Source organism: Hyla sarda, chromosome 1 (assembly GCF_029499605.1).
Source record: "Hyla sarda isolate aHylSar1 chromosome 1, aHylSar1.hap1, whole genome shotgun sequence".
Taxonomy (NCBI): Eukaryota; Metazoa; Chordata; class Amphibia; order Anura; family Hylidae; genus Hyla; species Hyla sarda.
In genome coordinates, this window is record NC_079189.1 from 264,295,984 (window position 1) to 264,318,522 (window position 22,539).

The 22,539-nt window shown below is 41.9% G+C and overlaps 1 protein-coding gene across 5 annotated transcripts in view; it reads left to right on the forward strand.

The window, feature by feature from the left end:
- The window catches only part of LOC130368159 (uncharacterized), a 143,717-nt gene that overhangs the window by 39,985 nt on the left and 81,193 nt on the right, over positions 1–22,539 (forward strand). For 3 of the 5 annotated variants that reach the window (XM_056571536.1, XM_056571538.1, XM_056571532.1), the window contains exons 2-3: positions 18,769–18,870; positions 20,377–20,443. In XM_056571536.1, the coding sequence (XP_056427511.1) occupies positions 18,799–18,870; positions 20,377–20,443 (139 nt within the window). In that variant the 5' untranslated portion in view covers positions 18,769–18,798. Of the gene's footprint in view, positions 1–797; positions 1,038–16,372; positions 16,394–18,768; positions 18,871–20,376; positions 20,444–22,539 lie in introns of those variants that run through there. The other 2 variants (XM_056571528.1, XM_056571537.1) reach the window with 2 other exon arrangements.

Below are 22,539 nucleotides of genomic sequence, written 5' to 3' on the forward strand. Positions count from 1 at the left end.
ACTGCGCTAACACTAAGCTACACTAAATACGCTAAAACTGCGCTTACACTAGGCTAAATACGATAAAACTGCGCTAACACTAAGCTACACTAAATACACTAAAACTGCGCTAACACTACACTACATTAAATACGCTAAAACTGCGCTAACACACTACACTAAATACGCTAAAATTGCGCTAACACTACGCTACACTAAATACGCTAAAATTGCGCTAACACTACGCTAACTACTCTATTCCAGTGTAAAACTACAACTCCCAGCATGCCTGGAAAGCCTTTAGCTGTCTGGGCATGCTGAGTTGTGGTCCCTTCAAAACCTATACACTACCTCCTTTCCCTATTAATCCTAAACTACGCTAAATTAAAACCTATGCTAGGTACATTACACTACTATAAATCTATGGTAAGCCTAACTACGCTAATTTCCACGGCTACGCTAAGAGATAAGCTATTAACGTAAGCCTATGATCTAAAGTATTTTCCAAAAAGCTAAATTTACTACTGCGCATGCGCAGGTTTACTCTACTAACGTAGCCTACGCTAGGTCTACGCTAATAGCGTAGACTCGCGCATGCGTATGGCACTTTTCACAGATTGGAAAATACTTTACATCACAGGTATTTTCCAATCTGTGAAAAACGCAATACGCATGCGCGAGTCTACGGTAGAACTACTGCGCATGCGCGACATTACGCAGACATTACGCAATTAGCGTAGCGTACGCTAATATTGTGAACTCGCGCATGCGCATGGCGTTTTCCACAGATAGGAAAAAACTTTACATCACCACTGCGCTGTACGGACAACTGCGCGTGCGCAGGGCTACGCTCCAAACCTACTTTACACATCACCGTACGCTTTCAGCGGAGTTCTGCGCATGCTCTCTAAGTTTTCCTACGTCCTGTACGCACGCGTAGACTCGTTAGCCAATGAAAGAAGGTTGCAAAGTTTGAATACTACAATAGAAGCTCTGTGCGGTTTTGTTGCGGGCTGTATTGTACTAGCATGTACGGAAACCACAGAAGAAAGTCCAAGGTAACTGATGTGAGGAACCCGGGGTACGGGCACTTACTTCAGCCTGCTCGCTGTGTATATAATGCTAAGGGGGTCTCATAGCGGTGAGGGGAGAAACTGGCCGGCGGTGAGCAGCTTCCCCCCCCCCCCCCCCAATTGTGGGCCTCCAGCTGTTACAGAACTACAACTTGCAGCACGCTCGGACAGCCAACGGCTGTCCTGGCATGCTGGGAGTTGTAGTTTTGCAACAGCTGGAGGTCCGTTATTTGGAGACCACTCTTCTTCGCCAACTTGTTGTAAAACTACCACTCCCAATTGTTACTTCAGAACCATGTGGTTTACTGGGCAAAGACGACATATCATTGCACCATCTTTTAGTTGGCTTAGCTTTATGCCAAAAAAAGTGCAAAAATATGGTGCTTTTATCTTTAAATTGATTCACCTAAGCCCCGAAAACCTAGGTCCAGGGCACAAAGGTCCCATTAGGACACTAACTAAAACTTAGCTGTTAATGAATAATCATACTAAAAACAGGTGAATTAGTGATTGTTAAAATGAGTCCTCTATATAAGAATTATTAGGAGCAGCCGGTCACTACAATAGAGGGAGCTATCTCTCTATTGATAACCTATTTAGATGGTAGGGCCTACAGGCTCTTCTACCCTGTTAATAGAAATCAGTGAGTGGTGCCTACTGGGTATCATCACCCTCTGTTGATGGAAATTATAGGTTCCTCCACTATATAATTAAGTGTAGAGGCGTAATGCTGTAGACTATTACCACTCTATGCTGGTGAAGCCTGCAGGCTATTTCACCTTAAATGTATACAGATGAGTGGCACTACAGGCTATTACCGCTCCCTTCTGGTGGGGCCTACAGGCTCTCCTCACCCTCTGTTGATGGAAATTATAGGTTATTCCACACGAGGCTGAAGGTGGTTTCTTATTCACTGAAGTTGGTTTCTTATTCGAGCATTGTCTTATAGATGACTATGACTAATAGACCTTTTCTCCACTTGTTTCTCTGCAGTAAAGCTGTTTTTTATCCCCTTAAAGGAGTACTCCGGCGCGCACTTTTCTCATTTTATCCCGTCCGGGATGCAAAATAAAAGATAACAAACTTTCTCTTACCTGCCAATGAGCCCCGGTACACTCCGGTACAGGTGTTCGGTCCCCGGGCTGTATTCTTCTTACTTCCTGTTAGCCCGACACGTCACACGGAGCTTCAGCCTATCACCAGCCGAGGCGAGACATCGCTGCGGCCGGTGATAGGCTGAAGCTCCGTGTGATGTTCCGGGCTAAAAGGAAGTAAGAAGAATACAGCCCGGGGATCGCTCGCTCTTTCGGTTTAATTAACAATATATTTTTATAGTTCAGACATTTACGTACGCGGCAATACCACATATGTTTATTTTTATTTACACAGTTTTATTTTTTTTTATGGGAAAAGGGGGGTGATTAAAACTTTTATTAGGGAAGGGGTTAAATGACCTTTATTAACACTTTTTTTTTGTAATGTTATAGGTCCCATAGGGACCTATAACACTGCACACACTGATCTCTCATCCTGATCACAGGCGTGTATTAACACGCCTGCGATAAGCGTTATCGGCGCTTGACTGCAGTCATTCGCCGATCGGACACCGAGGAGGCAGGTAAGGGCCCTCCCGGTGTCCTGCAAGCTGTTCGGGACGCCGCATAAATATACGTCCTGCATCGTTAAAGGATTAAATTGTTAATATTTTCCATCAATTTCAATATGGTTATTGATTTTTTTTTTCAACTATGAATGTGCTGTGTGGAGTTACTACAGCTACTATTACATAGAAATGAGGCCTACAGTGAGTAATGCTGCACTCAACGGCTGCAGAAATCTTCCATCTCACCACTGATACGCAGCGTTAGTCAATATCCACCAGGGAGTTGAATAGACAGAGCGGGCCCCCCGCGATCAGACATCTTATCCCCTATCCTTTGGATCGTGGATAAGATGTTTTTGGCCGGAATACCCCTTTAAAATCACTTTTCTACATTCACCTGTTTGTCCCGTGCCGGCCTCATGGTCCAGCGGTGCGAACCTCATTCAGCTTCCTGGGGATGAGAACGCCACAGAGCCGTCGGCGTATCACCGGCCGAGGCGGGACATCGCTGCGGCCGGTGATACGCTGACGGCTCTGTGGCGTTCCCATCCCCAGGAAGCTGAATGAGGCACCGCTGGACTGCGAGGCCGGTACCGGACAAACAGGTGAATGTAGAAAAGTGATTTAAAGGGGTATTTCGGGCAAAAACATCTTTTCTCCGATCCAAAGGATAGGGGATAAGATGTCTGATCGCGGGGGAGCCCGCTGCTGGGACCCCCCGCAATCTCACTGCAGCAGCCCGCATTCTATGCGTAACTTCACCTGCACCTCCGGGCTTCCGATACGGGGACGTGACGTCACGCCACGCCACCTCCATTCATTTCTATGGGAGGGGGCATGACGGCCGCAACTCCCCCTCCCATAGACATGAATGTAGTGGGCGTAGCGTGGCGTCACGTCCCTGTATCGGAAGCCCGGAGGTTTCCGAAACTGCAGGTGCAGTTACGCATAGAATGCAGCCTGCTGCAGGGAGATCGCGGGCCCCCCCCCGTGTTCAGACATCTTATCCCCTATCCTTTGGATCAGGGATAAGATGTTTTTGCCCGGAATACCCCTTTAAAGTTTATTTTGTTTATTTTTGCCACCATGGCACAGCAATATGTAAAAGTCTTGCACTACAGATGTCTTTTGATTTGCTAGGAGATAAAGTTCTTGGAGTAGAGAACAAAAGAGAGGGGGTTAGGGGAAGACTTAGAGTATGTTGGAGCCAAGCAATTTAGTTATCCTGTCTGAATTCTAATACGTAAATGAGTGTCCTCCAAAATACTATAACAAATCACCAGCACCACCCCCGATTTTTTTTTTAAAGTCTGACCAGGCTCCTGACCTGTTCCTTGGTAGACGTCTGAAATGTGAAGACAACATCTCCCCCAGCTCTGTCTGGACTCTGGCAAAGCCGAAGTGGTATGTTAATTACCAACGTCTACCTGACAACAAAGTTTTTACAGCAAAAAAACCATGGTCAGACAATATAAAAAAAATAAAATAAAAAAAAAAGGTGGGAGTTAGACGGTGGTCTGGGTGTTTGGAGCACACTAATTGGATTATCAGATTCCAGACAGACCTAACTGAATAGGTTGGCTCCAACACACTATGACCCTACTCCCAAAGCCTATATATATTTTTTAACCATGTTTTGATAGTAGTTAAACCTTTTTTCTGTAGTGGACGGTCAAAAATTTACAGACAAGATTGAACAAAGGGCAATGTTGTCTTTATATTTCACATAATCATCCATGGAAAAAAGGTTTGACGGCTAACAAACATAAAGCATGATAACACAAGAATGTTGAAAATGGAATAAATATATATTTTATTAGTATATATTGGGTGTGAGTGGCACTATTGAAGGACTCCAGGTGCTGGGTGGAATCTGGGTGCTTAGCCGGGTCTAGGCGTCTCAACACGACCCCACCAAGTAAGCAAATAGCCTAAACAGGAAAAAAAAAGAGGCACTCCGGTATCCAAAAGGCAAAGTGGTTTATTCACATATCCATCAATATATTGTGGTTTTGGTCGTTACCAAGCATCTTTCTTGATAAAGACATCATTGAGGGGATCAGTTTGTACTGACGGATGTTTGAATAAAAGAATTAGCATTTTGGATACTGGAGTGCCGCTTTTACACGCCGTGTATATATATATGTGGCATTATTTTATTGTCTTATTCTATGCATATATATATATATATATATATATATATATATATATATATATATGCATATAATTAGATATAATATATATATATATATATGTGCTGTAATTATCTAATAATATACATTACACACTCATATATATATATATATTTGTAAATTATGGATTTATAATATATATAAAATATTATATATATATTATAAAATTATATGGCATTATTTTATGGTCTAAATGCATATATATATATATATATATATATATATATATATAATATAGCGTGTGTGTGTGTGTGTATATATATATATATATATATATATATATATATATATATACATACTATAAGTATTTTATTAAATACTTACATGTCAGCAGTATGTGTGCTAAGGTGTAGCGATCAGGTAAAGGTGAGGTGTAGCAGTCTGGTAAGGCAATAAAGCACAAAACAGCCAAATTCTCCAGTAATAAAGAACTTTATTCTTTGTACAGCACATTTATAGGTTAGGGGCGTTATATTTCATTTACATATTTAAATAGATTTATTTTAGATTTCCATGCCCCTATCTGTGAGGTCCGTGCGCGCATGCGCACGGCACACACAGCTTTCATCTGGGCAAATACCTGGACCCAGAAGACACTGCCCCTATTTGAAAGCTGCTCCTTCTATTTGTAAACTCCGTGTGCTTCTTCTATCTGTAAGGAGTTTACAGATATAAGAAGCGCACGGAGCTTACAGATAGGAGCGCATTTGTAAGCTCCGAGTGCTCCTTCTATGTGTAAGCTCCGTGCTCACAGCGTTCCCTGTGCAAACACGTGATCACCCCGTTGGCCAGGGAATGATATCACGTGACGCACAGGGGATGATAAATCCTATTGGCCGACGGAGAGCATGGGTGATCACGTGTTTGGCCAGGGAACGCCGTGTGTGCAGTGCGCATGCATGCTTGGAGCTTACAGATACCAGGCAAAGAGGGAGGTTACAGATAGGGGTGTCTTTGAGGCAGAGCCTATGGCTGCCTCAGAAAGTGCCCGCTTATGCATATGCATAAGCGGGCGGGACCCGACGGAGGCTAGGGGGAGGAAAAGAAAATCGCAAGGACTGCTGGGAGGAACACAACTCCGTCCCCAAGATGGCGGCTGCTATGTAATGAATAGGGGACTGACGCAAGACTACTGGGCTATGCTGGCAACTCTAATATTTCATAAACGGTTGCATATAGGTAAATAAAACTAATAGACAGAATTGTATAACTTTTGTTTGGGGAGCACTTGGGCAGGAATTTTTGACCACTACAGTTGTCCTTTAAGGACTCGGCCTTTTTTTTGAACATCTGACCACTGTCACTTTATGCATTAATAACTCTGGGTTGCTTTTACCGATTATTCTGATTCCGAGATAGTTTTTTCGTGACGTATTCTACTTTAACACAGTGGTACATTTTTGTCATTACTTGCATCATTTCTTGGTGAAAAATCCCCAAATTTCATGAATATTTTGCATTTTTCGAACTTTGAAACTCTGCTTGTAAGGTAAAAAGATATTCCAAGTTATATATTGATTCACATACACAATGGGGGAGATTTATCAAAACCTGTGCAAAGGAAAAGTTGCTCAGTTGCCCATAGCAACCAATCAGTGCTTCTTTCATTTTGTATAGACCTTGTTTAAAATGAAAGAAGCTAGCTGATTGGTTGCTATGGGCAACTGGGCAACTTTTCCTCTGGACAGGTTTTGATAAATCTCCCTTAATATGTCTACTTTATGTTTGCATCATACAGTTGACATGTTTTTGCTTTTGGAAGACATCAGAGGGCTTCAAAGTATAGCAGCAATTTTCCAATTTTTCACAAAATATTCAAAATCGTAATTTTTCAGGGACCATTTCAGTTTTGAAGTGGATTTGAGGGGCCTTCATGTTAGAAATACCCCATAAATACCCCATTATAAAAACTGCACCCCTCAAAGTATTCAAAATGACATTCAGTAAGTGTTAACCCTTTAGGTGTTTCACAGGAATAGCAGCAAGGTAAAGGAGAAAATTCTAAATCTTCATTTTTTACACTCGCATGCTCTTGTAGACCCAGTTTTTGAAATTTTGCAAGGGGTAATAGGAGAGAAAGCCCCCCAAAATTTGCAACCTAATTTCTCTCGAGAAAGGAAATACCTCATATGTGGATGTCAAGTGCTCTGTGGGTGCACTAGGGAAGGAGCCACAATGGGATTTTGGAGAGTGAGTTTTTCTGAAATGCTTTTTGGTGGGCATGTCACATTTAGGAAGCCCCTATGGTGCCAGAACAGCAAAAAAAAAAAAAAAAAACCCAACATGGCATACCATTTTGGAAACTAAACCCCTCAAGCAACGTAACAAGGGGTCCAGTGAGCGTTAACACCCCACAGGTGTGTTAAATGATTTTATTTTTTTTTTCTCTAAAATGCTGGTTTTCCACCAAATTTTACATTTTTGCAAGGGGTTAAAGGAGAAAATGCACCCCAAAATTTGTAACCCAATTTCTTCTGAGTAAGAACATACCCCATATGTGGATGTAAAGTGCTCTGCAGGCGAATTACAATGCTCAGAAGAGAAGGAGCGCCATTGAGCGTTTGGTGAGAGAATTTGGTTGGAATAGCAGTCAGGGACCCCCCCCCCCTATGTGACCCTATTTTGGAAACTACACACCTCTCAGAATTTAATAATGGGTGCAGTGAGTATTTACACCCCACTGGCGTTTGACAGATCTTTTGAACAGTGGGCTGTGCAAATGAAAAACTTTTCATTTTCACGGACCACTGTTCAAAAATCTGTCAGACACCTATCTGGCGTAAATGCTCACTGTACCCCTAATTACATTATGCGAGGGGTGTAGTTTCCAAAATGGGGTCACATGTGGGGGGGGGGTCCACTGTTCTGGCACAATGGGGGCTTTGTAAACACGCATGGCCTTCAATTTCAGACACATTCCCTCTCCAAAATCCCAATGGCGCTCCTTCTCTTCTGGGCATTGTAGGTCGCCCGCAGAGCAATTTATATCCACATATGGGGTATGTTCTTACTCAGAAGAAATGGGGCTACAAATTTTGGGGGGCATTTTTTTCCCTATTCTTCCTCGTGAAAATAAAATGTAAGGTAACACCAGCACTTTAGTGATTTTATTTTTTTTTTTCAATTTTCCCATCCAACTTTAATGAAAATTCGTCAAACACCTGTGGGGTGTTAAGGCTCACTATACCCCTTGTTACATTCCGTGAGGGGGGTAGTTTCCAAAATGGGGTCACATGAGGGTATTTATTTTTTTGCGTTCATGTCAGAACTGCTGTAAAATCAGCCACCCCTGTGCAAATCACCAATTTAGACTTCAACTGTACATACTGCGCCCTCACTCATGAGCCTTGTTGTGCACCCACAGAGCATTTTACGCCCACATATGGGGTATTTTCCTATTCAGGAGAAATTGCGTTACAAATTTTGGGGGTCTTTTTTTTATTAAAAAATTTTTTTTTTTCCTTTTACCGATTGTGAAAATGTATGGGGCAACACCAGCATGTTAGTGTAAAAAAAATTTTTTTTTTTTACACTAACATGCTGGTGTAGACCCCAACTTTACCTTTTCATATGGGGTAAAAGGAGAAAAAGCCCCCCAACAGTCATAAGGCAATTTCTCCTGAGTACTGAGATACCCCGTATGTGGCCCTAAACTGTTTCCTTGAAATACAACAGGGCTCCAAAGTGAGAGAGCGCCATGCGCATTTGAGGCCTAAATTGGGAATGTGAATCCACCACAAAAATACCCTACGGCAGTGTTTCCAAAACAGGGTTTCTCCAGCTGTTGCAAAACTCCCAGCATGCCTGGACAGTCAGTGGCTGTCCGGCAATACTGGGAGTTGTTGTTGTTTTTCAACAGCTGGAGGCTCTGTTTTGGAAACAGTGCCATACAAGACTTTATTTATTTTATTTTTTTTCCATTGGGGGGGCGGCATGTGTATATGTAGTGTCTTACTTTTTATTTTGAGTAGGTGTAGTGTTTTTAGGGTACATTCACGCCGTTGGGTTTATCTTCAGGAGAAAACTCGCTGTAAAGCCGCCCTTGTGAAAGTACCTTGTACATTCACATGAGGGGGGGGGGCAAACCTCCAGCTGTTGCAAAACTACAACTCCCAGCATGCAGTGACAGACCATACATGCTGGGAGTTGTAGTTATGCAACAGCTGGAGGCACACTGGTTGCGAAACACTGAGCATTTGTTACTTAACTCAGTGTTTCGCAACCAGTGTGCCTCCAGCTGTTGCAAAACTGCAACAATCATCATGCATTGACAGTCGAAGGGCATGCTGAGAGTTGTAGTTTTGCAACAGCTGGAGGCACACTGCTACAACTCAGCATGCCCTTTTGGTAGTCTGTGCATGCTGGGGGTTGTAGTTATGCAACAGCTGAATGCACATTTTTTCATCGAGTGGTTTGAGACCACTATCTGTATCCCTCCAGATCTTGCAAAACTTCAACTCCTAGCATGCCCAAACAGCTGTTTGCTGTCTGGGCATGCTGGGAGTTGTAGTTTTGCAACATCTGGAGGTCCACAGTTTGGAGATCAACGTTCAGTGGTCTCTAAATTGTAGCACTCCAGATGTTGCAAAACTACAAATTCCAGCATGCCCACACAGAAAACAGCTGTCTCTGCATGCTGGGAGTTGTAGTTGCGTACCTCCAGCTGTTGCATAACTACATCTCCCAGCATGCCCTTCTGTGATCAGTACATGCTGGGAATTGTAGTTTTGCAACAGCTGGAGGCACACAGGTTCTGTTACCTAACTCAGTATTTACCAACCAAACTGAAGGTTTTCCAACCAGTGTGCCTCCAGCTGTTGCAAAACTAAAACTCCCAGCATGCACGGTCTGTCAGTACATGCTGGGAGTTGTAGTTTTGAAACAGCTGGAGGTTTGCACCCCCCCATTCACACGGGCTGGTTTACAGTGAGTTTCCTGCTTAAAGTATGAGCTGCGGCAAATTTTTCGCCGCAGCGCAAATTCCTAGCGGGAAACTCGCCGTAACCCGCCAGTGCGAATGTACCTTAAAAACACTACAGTACACTACCACCTAATAAAGAGTAAAACACTACATATACACCCCCTTACACTGTATCCCCCCCCAATAAAAATGAAAAACGTATTGTACGGCAGTGTTAACAAAACGGAGCCTCCAGCTCTTGCAAAACAACAACTCCCAGCATTTCCGGACAGCCACTGACTGTCCAGGTATGCCGGGAGTTTAGCAACAGCTGGAGGCACCCTGTTTGGGGTATTCTACGCTAGTGATTCCCAATGTCCACCCCTATGCAATCCCCAAATCCTCAAATGCGCATGGTGCGCTCTCACTTTGGAGCCCTGTCATATTTCAAGGAAACAGTTTAGGGCCACATATGGGGTATTTCCGTACTCGAGAGAAATTGCACTACAAATTTTCGGGGCCTTTTTCTCCTTTTACCCCTTATGAAAAGGAAAAGTTGGGGTCTACACCAGCCTGTTAGTGTAAAAAAAATAAATTTACACTAACATGCTGGTATTGCCCTTTACTTTTTATTTTCACAAGAGGTAAAAGGAAAAAAAGACCCGCAAAATTTGTAACTCGATTTCTCCTGAGTACGGAAATACCCCATATGTGGGCGTAAAATGCTCTGCGGGCGCACAACAAGGCTCAAGAATGAGAGCGCGCATGTACATTTGAGGCCTAAATTGGTGATTTGTGCAGGGGTGGCTGATTTTTACAGCGGTTCTGACATACACCCCCCTCAAAAAAATACCCACATGTGACCTGATTTTGGAAACTACACAACTCACGGAATGTAACAAGGGGTACAGTGAGCATTTACGCCCCACAGGTGTCTGGCAGATTTTTGGAACAGTGGTCAGTGAAAATGAAAAGTTATTTTTTTTTGTTTGCACAGCCCACTGTTCCAAAGATCTGTCAAACGCCAGTAGGGTGTAAATGCTCACTGTACCCCTTATTACATTCCGTGAGGGGTGTAGTTTCCAAAATGGGGTCACATGTGGGGGGGTGCACTGTTCTCTAAAAGCTCAATGATGCTCCTTCTCTTCTGAGCATTGTAGTTCGCTTGCAGTGCACTTGACGTCCAAACATGGGGTATTTCCATACTCAGAAGAAATGGGGTTACAAATTTGGGGGGCATTTTCTCCTTTTTCCCCTGTGGGTTGTTAAGGCTCACTGTACCCCTTGTTACGTTCCTTGAGGGGTGTAGTTTCCATAATAGTGTGCGATGTGGGGGGGTTTTGCTGTCCTGGCACCATAGGGGTTTCCTAAATGGGACATGCCCCCCCAAAAACCATTTCAGAAAAACTCACTCTCCAAAATCCCCTGGTCTCTCCTTCCATTCTGAGCCCTCTAGTGCACCCGCCGAACCCTTGACATACACATATGAGGTATTTTCTTACTCGAGAGAAATTGGGTTACAAATTTTTAGAAGATTTTTTTCCTTTTTACCCCTTGTAAAAATTCAAAAACTGGGTCTACAAGAACATGCCAGTGTAAAAAATGATTTTGAATTTTCTCCTTCACTTTGCTGCTATTCCTGTGAAACACCTAAAGGGTTAACACACTTACTGAATGTCATTTTGAATACTTTGAGGGGTGCAGTTTTTATAATGGGGTCATTTATGGGGTATTTCTAACCAGAAAACCCTTCAAATCCACTTCACTTCAAACCTGGTCCCTGAAAAATTCCGATTTTGAAAATTTTGCGAAAAATTGGAAAATTGCTGCTGAAGCCCTCTGATGTTTTCCAAAAGTAAAAACATGTCTACTTTATGATGGAAACATAAAGTAGACATATTGTATATGTGAATCAATATATAATTTGTTTGGAATGTCTATTTTCCTTACAAGCAGAGAGCTTCAAAGTTAGAAAAATGCAAAATTTTCAAAATTTTTCATGGAATTTTTCACCAAGAAATGATGCAAGTATCGACGAAAATTTACCACTAACATAAAGTAGAATATGTCACGAAAAAATGCATAAATCAAATTTTTAAGTAAAAGCATCCCAGAGTTATTAATGCTTAACCCCTTAAGGACACATGACGTACTGGAACGTCATGTGTCCGCTCCCGATCTATAACGTGTGGCCCCGCGTCATAGCGGGTCGGGCCCGGCCTCTAACAACGACCGGGACCTGTGGCTAATAGCGCACGGCATTGATCGCTGTGCCGCGCGCTATTAACCCTTTAGACGCGGCGTTCAAAGTTGAACGCGGCGTATAAAGTGAAACTGAAACCATGCCGGTTAACTCAGTGGGCTGTTCGGGATAGCCGCGGCGAAATCGCGGCATCCTGAACAGCTTACAGGACAGCAGGAGGGTCCCTACCTGCCTCCTCTCTGTCCGATCGCCGAATGACTGCTCAGTGCCTGAGATCCAGGCATGAGCAGTCAAGCGGCAGAATCATCGATCACTGGTTTCTTATGAGAAATCAGTGATCAATGTGAACGATCAGTGTGTGCAGTGTTATAGGTCCCTATGGGAGCTATAACACTGCAAAAAAAAGTGAAAAAAAAAAGTGAATAAATATAATTTAAAGGGTACCTCTCATCAAAAAAACTTTTGATATATTATAGATTAATGTATGCAGAATAACTTCACAATTGCATGTTATTAAAAAATATGCTTCTTTCTATTTAATTTTCCACGTTGAAGAAATTACCACTAGGGGTCTCCCTACCAGTCCTGGCAGCAAGCATTTCAGACTCATGCTGGAGTCCTAAACACTACGAGCTGCCAATCTGCTTTGTTCACAAAGGAGAACACTCAGAGCTGCCAGCCTGCTTTGTTCACAGCCTGTTTGGCTGTGAACAAAGCAGGTTGGCAGCTCTGAGTGTTTAGGACTCCAGCATGAGTCAGAAATTCTTGCTGACAGGACTGATGGGAAAAATAAAATAGAAAGAAGCATATTTTTCATTAACATGCTATTGGAAAGTTATTCAACATTCATTAATCTACAATATATCAAGTCTATTTGATGAGAGGTACCCTTTAACCCCTTCCCTATTAAAAGTATCACCCCCGTTTCCCCATAAAACCATAAAAAAAAACTGTGTAAATAAAAATAAACATATATGGTATCGCCGCGTCCGAATTATAAAAATATATCGTTAATTAAACCGCACGGTCAATGGCGTGCACGCAAAAAAATTCCAAAGTCCAAAATAGTGCATTTTTGGTCACTTTTTATGTCATGAAAAAATGAATAAAAAGCGATCAATAAGTCCTATCAATGCAAAAATGGTGGCGTTAAAAACTTCAGATCACGGCGCAAAAAATGAGCCCTCATACCGTCCCATACATGGAAAAATTTAAGTTATATGGGTCAGAAATAACTTCATGCAGGGAAATTAATACCTTTAAAATTGTCATGATTTTTTCCAGAAGTACGACAAAATCAAACCTATATAAGTAGGGTATCATTTTAACCGTATGGACCTACAGAATAAATATCAGTTGTCATTTTTACCAAAAAATGTACTACGTAGAAACGAAAGCCCCCAAAATTTACAAAACTGCGTTTTTTTTTTTTCAATTTTGTCTCACAATGATTTTGTTTTCCATTTCACCGTAGATTTTTGGGCACATTGACTGACGTCATTACAAAGTAGAATTGGTGGCGCAAAAAATAAGCCATCATATGGATTTTTAGGCGCAAAATTGAAAGAGTTATGATTTTTTTTAAAGGCAAGGAGCAAAAAACGAAAATGCAAAAACGGAAAAAACCCCGGTCCTTAAAGGGTACCGCTCATCAAATAAACTTTTCATATATTTTAGATTAATGAATGTTGAATAACTTTCCAATAGCATGTTAATGAAAAATATGCTTCTTTCTATTGTATTTTTCCCAATCAGTCCTGTCAACAAGCATTTCTGACTCATGCTGGAGTCCTAAACACTCAGAGCTGCCAGCCTGCTTTGTTCACAGCCAAACAGGCTGTGAACAAAGCAGGCTGGCAGCTCTGAGTGTTCTCCTTTGTGAACAAAGCAGACTGGCAGCTCGTAGTGTTTAGGACTCCAGCATGAGTCTGAAATGCTTGCTGCCAGGATTGGTAGGGAGACCCCTAGTGGTCTTTTCTTCAAAGTGGAAAATTAAATAGAAAGAAGCATATTTTTTAATAACATGCAATTGTAAAGTTATTCTGCATACATTAATCTATAATATATCAAAAGTTTTTTTTTGATGAGAGGTACCCTTTAAGCGGTTAAAGTGACAGTGGTCAGATTTGCAAAAATGCTCCCGTCCTTAGGGTCATAATGGGCTCCGTCCCCAAGGGGTTAAACAGATTCTTTTCCACTGCATTCACTGAGGAAAATGAAATGCTAGGTGAAATACAGTGTGATAAGGTAAACTCCCCAGTACAGGTCACCTGTCTAAGGATTGGTTCACACTACAGTTTGTAATTACGGTTCCCGTATACGGCTTGGAGGAGGGGTGGATGGGGCTTAATCGCGGCGCCCGCACTCAGCCGTATTCGGGAACCGTAGTTAATGTATGTCTGTGAACCGACCGGAGTGAACCGCAGCGTCCGCTCGGCTGCTTTTTCGGCCGTATGCGGTTTCCCGACCGCAGGCAAAAACGTGGTCGACCACGTTTTTGCCTGCGGTTGGGAAACCGCATACGGCCGAAAAAGCAGCCGACCGGAGGCTGCGGTTCACTCCGGTCGGCTCATACATACATTAACTACGGTTCCCCTATATGGCTGAGGGCGGGCGCCGTGATTAAGCCCCGCCCACCCCTCCTCCCAGCCGTATACGGGAACCGTAATTGCAAACCGTAGTGTGAACCCAGCCTAACCCAGGTAGAACAGTGCTGCCTACAAAAAATCAAAATGGACAAATCACCAGGTCCAGATGGCATTCACCCCCGTGTTCTAAAGGAATTAAGTAATGTAATAGACAGACCCCTATTTTTAATATTCAGGGACTCTATAGTGACAGGGAAGGTTCCCCAGGACTGGCGAATAGAAAATGTGGTGTCAATATTTAAAAAGAGGTCAAAAGGTGACCCCGGGAATTATAGGCCTGTTAGTTTAACCCCTTAAGGACCAGGCCAATTTTATTTTTACGTTTTCGTTTTTTCCTCCGCGCATTCTAAAATCCATAACTCCTTTATATTTCCATCTACAGACCCATATAAGGGCTTGTTTTTTGCATGACCTCTCATTTTACCATAAAATGTATAGCAAACCCCCCCCCCCCCCAAATTTATTATTTTTTTTTAAGGGAGGAAATTTAAATGAAAACCTCAATTTTGCGCAATTTGGAGGGTTTTGTTTTCACGCTGTATGGTAAAAATGACGTGTTCTTTATTCTGTGGGTCAATACGATTAAAATGATACCCATGGCTAGATACTTTTATATTTTTGTACCACTTAAAAAAAATCTAAAACTTTTTGTGCAAAACCAGTCATCTAAAATCGCCCTATTTTGACCACCTATAACTTTTTCATTTTTCCTTATATAGGGCGGTATGAGGGCTAATTTTTTGTGCCGTCGTCTCTACTTTTTATCGATACCACATTTGCATATATAAAACTTTTAGATCATTTTTTATTATTTTTTTTTTTAAATGTGACAAAAAAGCAGCATTTTTGGAGTTTTTAAATGTTTTACGTTTACGCCATTCACCGTACGGGATAATTAACATTATATTTTGATAGTACGAACATTTACGCACGTGGCGATACCAAATATATAAAAAAAATACACTTTTTGGGGGTAAAATGGGGAAAAACAGGCAATTTTCATTTTTATTGGGGGAGGTGATATTTCACTTTTTATTATTATTTTTTTTTATTTTAATTTTATTTTTGAACTTTTTATTTTTACATTTTTCAACTTTTTTATTTTACACTTTTTATGTCCCCATAGGGGACTATCTATAGCAATCCTTTGATTGCTAATGCTGTTCAGTGCTATCGGTCATCTTCTGCTCTGGTCTGCTCGATCGCAGACCAGAGCAGAAGACCCCGGGAGACGGCCGGAGCCAGGTGAGGGGACCTCTGGCCGCCATGCTGGATGATCGGATCGCCGCGGCAGCGCTGCGGGTGATCCGATCATCCATTCAAAGTACCGCACTGCCACAGATGCCATGATCTGTATTGATCACTGCATCTGAGGGGTTAATGGCGGACATCCTCGCGATCGCGGATGTCAGCCAATACGGGCGGGCCCCCGGCTGCTACTAGCAGCCGGAACCTGCAGTGTACGACGCGAGCACCATTTCGATGCTCTCGGTCATACACAGGACGTAAATGTACGTCCTGGTGCGGGAAGTCCCGCCAAACCAGGACGTACATTTACGTCCGTGGTCGTTAAGGGGTTAACCTCGGTTGTATGTAAATTGTTTGAGAGTTTTCTAAGAGATGCTATTTTGTAGAATCTTGATAAAAATAAATGCATGGCTTTGAGGGATCGGTCCGGTCAAACTAACCTGATCAGCTTTTATGAGGCGGTGAGCTCCAGACTGGACCAGGGGCAATCGCTGGATGTCGTATATCTGGATTATTCCAAAGCATTTCATAAGGTGCCACATAAAAGGTTGGTGCATAAATTGAGAGGGATTGGGCTGGGGGAGAATGTGTGCAAGTGGTTAAGTAACTGGCTCAGTGATAGGAAACAGAGGGTGGTTATTAATGGTACTTATTCTGATTGGGTGACTGTTACTAGTGGGGTACCACAGGGGGATCAGTCCTGGGTCCTGTTCTATTTAATATATTTATTAATGACCTTTGTAGAGGGGTTGAATAGTGAAGTAGAAATCTTTGCAGATGATACTAAACTCTGTAAAGCAGTAAACACTATAGAGGACAGTGCACTGTTACAAATGGATCTGGATAGGTTGGAGGTTTGGGCTGGGAAGTGGCAGATGAGGTTCAACACTGATAAATGTAAGGTAATGCACATGGGAAAAAAAATCTGGGCTGGGATTATGTATTAAATGGGAGAACACTTGAGACGACTGATGTGGAAAAAGACTTGGGAGTCTTAGTTAACAGTAAATTTAGCTGTGGGGACCAGTGTCGGGCAGCTGCTGCCAAAATAATTAAATCATGGGGTGCATCAATAGGGGCATAGTTGCCCACGACAAGGAAATTATTCTACCATTGTACAAATCCCTAGTCAGACCACACACAGAATACTGTGTACAGTACTGGGCACCAGTGTACAAGAAAGATGTAGTGGAGCTGGAGAGGGTTCAAAGACGGGCAGCCAGAGTAATACGGGGAATGGGAGGACTACAGTACCCAGAAAGATTATCAGAATTGTGGTTATTTAGTTTAGAAAAAAGAAGGCTTAGGGGAGACCTAATAACTATGTATAAATATCAGGGGACAGTACAGTGATCTCTCCCATGATCTATTTATACCCAGGACTGTATTCATAACAAGGAGACATCCTCTAAGTCTAGAGGAAAGAAGGTTTCTACACCAGAACAGACGGGGGGTTCTTTACTATAAGAGCAGTGAGCTTGTGGAATTCTCTGCCTGATGAGGTGGTCATGGGGAACTCAAAAGAGTTAAAAAGGGTTCTGGATGCATTTTTGGAGAGTAATAACATAGCTGGTTATTAGAGATGAACGAACTTACAGTAAATTCTATTCGTCACGAACTTCTCGGCTCGGCAGTTGATGACTTTTCCTGCGTAAATTAGTTCAGCCTTCAGGTGCTCCGGTGGGCTGGAAAAGGTGGATACATTCCTAGGAAAGAGTCTCCTAGGACTGTATCCACCTTTTGCAGCCCACCGGAGCACCGGAAAGCTTAACTAATTTATGCAGGAAAAGTCATCGACTGCCGAGCCGAGAAGTTCGTGACGAATCAATTTTACTCTAAGTTCGTTCATCTCTACTGGTTATGTATACTAGATTTATAGGGACAGAAGGTTGATCCAGGGATTTATTCTGACTGCCATATTTGGAGTCGGGAAGGAATTTTTACCTCTAGTATGAGGGTTTTTTGCCTTCCTCTGGATTAACTCAGTAGGGACTCATTAGGGATATAGGTTGAACTTGATAGACTCTGGTCTTTTTTCAACCTTATTAACTATGTTACTAAAGGGTAATCAACGGGGGTTTCTGAACCCTGGATGCACCTCTAGTTGACCATTCATTAACATATTTGTTTACATCTTGATGGTGTTCATTTGATGAGATGCTCTGAACCACTAAACATTCATGAACTCTCAAGCTGTGATATGGATAAAAATATATGCTGAGCTATTACATTAATCAGAGTAACCATTTTGTATTTCCCCTGAAAATGACAGTTAAAACTGGCTGAAATGCGTTGGGAATCTGTAAAGAAGAGTTGCTTATGATATAACGCATGTAAAAATTGTGCATACCAAATTTGGGATTGTGCATACCCAGTTTGGTCCTCGATCCGTTATTTATGTACTATTAAGTTGATGTTAGCCATTTTGAGCACTAGATTATGATTTCTGTGGTGGATTTTTTCTGGTGTTGTTAAAAGTTAAATTTTAGGCACCTTCCCCCATCAAATTTTTTTTTACTTTTATTTTTTTATACTTCTCTGTAATCTCACCCACTAAGACGTAACGGACAAGCCAGAGGGGCCCCACATTATCCCCTGCGCTTGCTCATAGCTCTGGGGAAAATCAGTGGATGAGGTAGGATGCTCATTGGTTTTTGTTCCCCATGTCTTAGTTGGCGTTATTATAGCCGTATGACCCTGACTAGTTCTCGGAAGCTGCCCACCCCAATGACTAGTTAATGGGGCATTAGCATACAGCTCTGAAGATTGGGTTGAGCTCTCTAGGACACAGTTGTGCACAGTATCATAAGTGGTCTTATGTATTTCTGTTTATTTAATAAAGTTTTTCTGTGAAAGGTCTCTTCTTATGCATATTATATAATGCACACTATATTTAAGCTTGTTTTTTCTTCTTTGCTATAGCCTCCTGGCTCTGAAAAGTGTAACGATGCAATGGTTGTCGTAACTTCTTTTGATGAAGTTGAGAAGATTTTTCAAGAAAAAATGAAGAAACTTTTCCAAAAGGTTCCAAAAACCATATCTTATCTTTTTTTAATTTTTTGTATTTTTTTTAAATTAAAATTGGCTTAAACAGATGCACGTACTGTAAAATAAACTTTAGACTTTTCCAGGAGTGATACAGAAAAAATGTGAGCCATGAGTCTAGCATAACAAAAGAAATTAATGCAAGGTCTCAAAATGAAGTATTTTCTGAAACTCTGTCACTTATCCACAGTTAACGACTGCTCAATGGCTTTAAAGGGGTACTCCGGGATAGAAAAATATATCCCCTAACTAAAGACAGGGAATAAATGTCAGAGTTCGGGGGGTCCGACCGCTGGGACCCCCACAATCTCTTGCCTGGTACCCCTGCTTCCTCCTGAATCGAGTGTCTTGACCACCTCACGAAGCATTGGCTGGCACGCCCCCTCCATGCATCTCTATGGGAGAGCAAGTGCATGCACTCGGGTATCTCTGGCTCTCACATAGAGATATGTGGAGGGGCGTGTCAGTCACAGCTTTGTGCGGTGGTCGACACGCTCCATTTAGGAGGAGAGCTGGGAAGCCATGGGAAACCCCCTGCAATCTGACCCTTATCCCTAAGATAGGAGATTATTTTTTCTATCCCAGTAGAAGTACTTTTCTAAATGATGTCACATAGGCGCTAGCATATTAAAGGTGTTATCAGGTGGAAAGAAACGAATCATCTATCCACGTGATGCGGCTGACTGGTGAATTGAGCCGTAAGAGCCTGGTCCCATCCAGGAGATTGGGGGGAGTCCCAGTGGTTGTACCCCCTACGATTAGACACTTAATGCCCGTGGATAGGGAATGAATTGTTTTTTTTAATTTCCTGATAATCCACTCAAAGGGGTATTCCAGTGGGAAACCTTTTTTTTTTTTTTTTTTTTTTTTTTTTTTTTTTTTTATTTATTTATTTTAAATCAACTGGTGTCAGAAAGTTTAACCGATTTTGTAAATTACTTCTATTAAAAAAAAGTCTTAATCCTTCCAGTACTTATTAGCGGCTGTATACTACAGGAAGTTCTTTTCTTTTTGGATTTATTTTGTCACGACCACAGTGCTCTCTGTGGACACCTCTGTTCATGTCAGGAACTGTCCAGAGCTGTAGAAAATCTCCATAGCAAACATATTCTGCTCTGGACAGTTCCTAAAATGGACAGAGGTGTCAGCAGAGACAAAAAAGAAATCCAAAAAGAAAAGAATTTCCTGTGTAGTATACAGCTGCTAATAAGTACTAGAAGGATTAAGATTTCTTAATAGAAGTAATTTACAAATCGGTTTAACTTTCTGGCACCAGATGATTTAAAAAAAAAAAAAAAAAAAATTCCATCGGAGTACCCCTTTAAGCTAGTAAAGTATTAAGCGTCCCTTCATGTTGTGTGTCATCCTTAGATAAATAGTTCCTATGCTGGAATATTCAAGGCACTTTTAGATTTTTTGATACGTATGAGAGGAGTGTTTAAGACTGGCTCACCATATTAACACATTCTTTTTTCCTAAATCTAGTATGATCGACCTTTTCTAAGTGACGTTCTTTTAGATCTTGAAGACTTTGTATATCACACTCCAGAAGGTAAGAGGTTTCATCCTTTTTAGTTTTCTAGAGTGACTTATATTACTATTTTTATACTTTGTATATTTTCCATCAACTGAGCCATATGAAGGCATGTTTTTTTTTGCAAGGCCACCTTTACTTTTAAGTCAAAAAGTTTGGGATGGCTTATTTTCTGAAAACCCAATTGGTGGGACTGAGCTAGCCAGAAAATGCACCTATACCTCACCTCAGTTGGATAAAATAGACAAGGACTATGATACTAATGCTCAAGGTCCTATAAATATATGCACAATGATGATGATATAAATATGGTTTATGGATAAAATGCGAATTGATAGCATAATAAATCTCACTATTCAGTGTATCCACTTTACTGAAGAAGGAGCCTATGGATTCTCTGAAACGCGTTTAGAGACACTATTTTATGTGATTACCACATCTATTTATATGTGCCAAGATCGGATTGTAGCCCCTCAGTGCAAGAACCAAGGAGGACTCGCGTATGCAGGAAAGGTGAGCGGTACAAAGTACCATACAACTTCTATTTACAAGACTGTGTCTGAAACCAGAAGAACAGGCAGGATATCTAGCTATCACCAGTAGTACTTGCTTTATTATAAGAATTATTTGCAAGTATCTGCCATTTAAAAAAAAAATTTTTTTTGGTTTCGCTGTAGCTTTTTTGGGTAAAATTACTGATGTCATTATGAAGTAAAAATGGTAGCGCATAAAACAAGCCCTCATTTGGGTCTGTAGGTAGAAAACTGAAAGCGTTGATTTTTTAAAAGTTAGGAGGAAAAAACAAAAGTGGAAAAACCCTGAGTCCTTAAAGGACATCTGCAGTGCTGGGCAAAAAAACTTTTTTTTACCTCATTTAATAGGTCTTTGAAAGACCTTTCCAACGATGTCTCCCCCATCAAAATTGGCCCAGTCGTTCTCCCGTTATCAGCACATGAATTACTGAGGACAAGTGAAAGAAAAACTACATCTCCCATCATGCCTTGCGCTTACTTCCTGTAAGCTGCTGCCCTCCCCCTGTTCTATCCCCCCCGAGCAAATTATTATATTGTAACGCCCACATCTCCCTTCCCTATGCATACACCCTCCCCTTCTGCACATCTCCCCCTCCCCATGCTGGCTCCTGTCCAGTGATGAAGCAGCTGCCTCCGTGCTCACTGTAGTGTGGGCACTGGAGAGTGGATAGTGAAAGGAAAAATGGTAAAAAAACATAATTGTTTGTCTATAAAACTGTCCTGATAGGGGTCCCTCCATCTTTTTCACAACTACAACTCCAAGCATGCCCAGTTATTTTATATGCTGTTTGGGCATGCTGGGAATTCCAGTGGTGCCTCCAGCTGTTGCAAGACTACAAATCCCAGCATGCCCTGTCAGCTTTCTGCTGTATGTGCATGCTTGGAGTTGCAGAGGTGACTCCAGCTGTTGTAAGACTATACATCCAAGCATGCCGTGTCAGCTTTCTGCTGTTTGAGTGTATAAAGGAGTTGTAGTTCACCAACACCTCTACTGTATCAGGAGACTCCTGGGAGTTGTAGTTCACAAACACCTATATTGTATCTCTGTAGTCTCCTGGGAGTTGTAGTTCACCAACACCTCTATTGTATCTCTGTAGTCTCCTGGGTGTTGTAGTTCACCAACACCTCTATTGTATCTCTGTAGTCTCCTGGCTGGGAGTTGTAGTTCACCAACACCTATATTGTATCTCTGTAGTCTCCTGTGAGTTGTAGTTCACCAACACCTATATTGTATCTCTGTAGTCTCCTGGGGGTTGTAGTTCACCAACACCTCTATTGTATCTCTGTAGTCTCCTGGGAGTTGTAGTTCACCAACACCTCTACTGTATCAGGAGACTCCTGGGAGTTGTAGTTCACAAACACCTCTATTGTATCTCTGTAGTCTCCTGGGAGTTGTAGTTCACAAACACCTCTATTGTATCTCTGTAGTCTCCTGGGAGTTGTAGTTCACCAACACCTCTATTGTATCTCTGTAGTCTCCTGGGAGTTGTAGTTCATACACCAGTGTTTCCCAACCAGGGTGCCTCCAGATGTTGCAAAACTACTACTCCCAGCATTCCCTGGTTGGGAAACACTGGCATA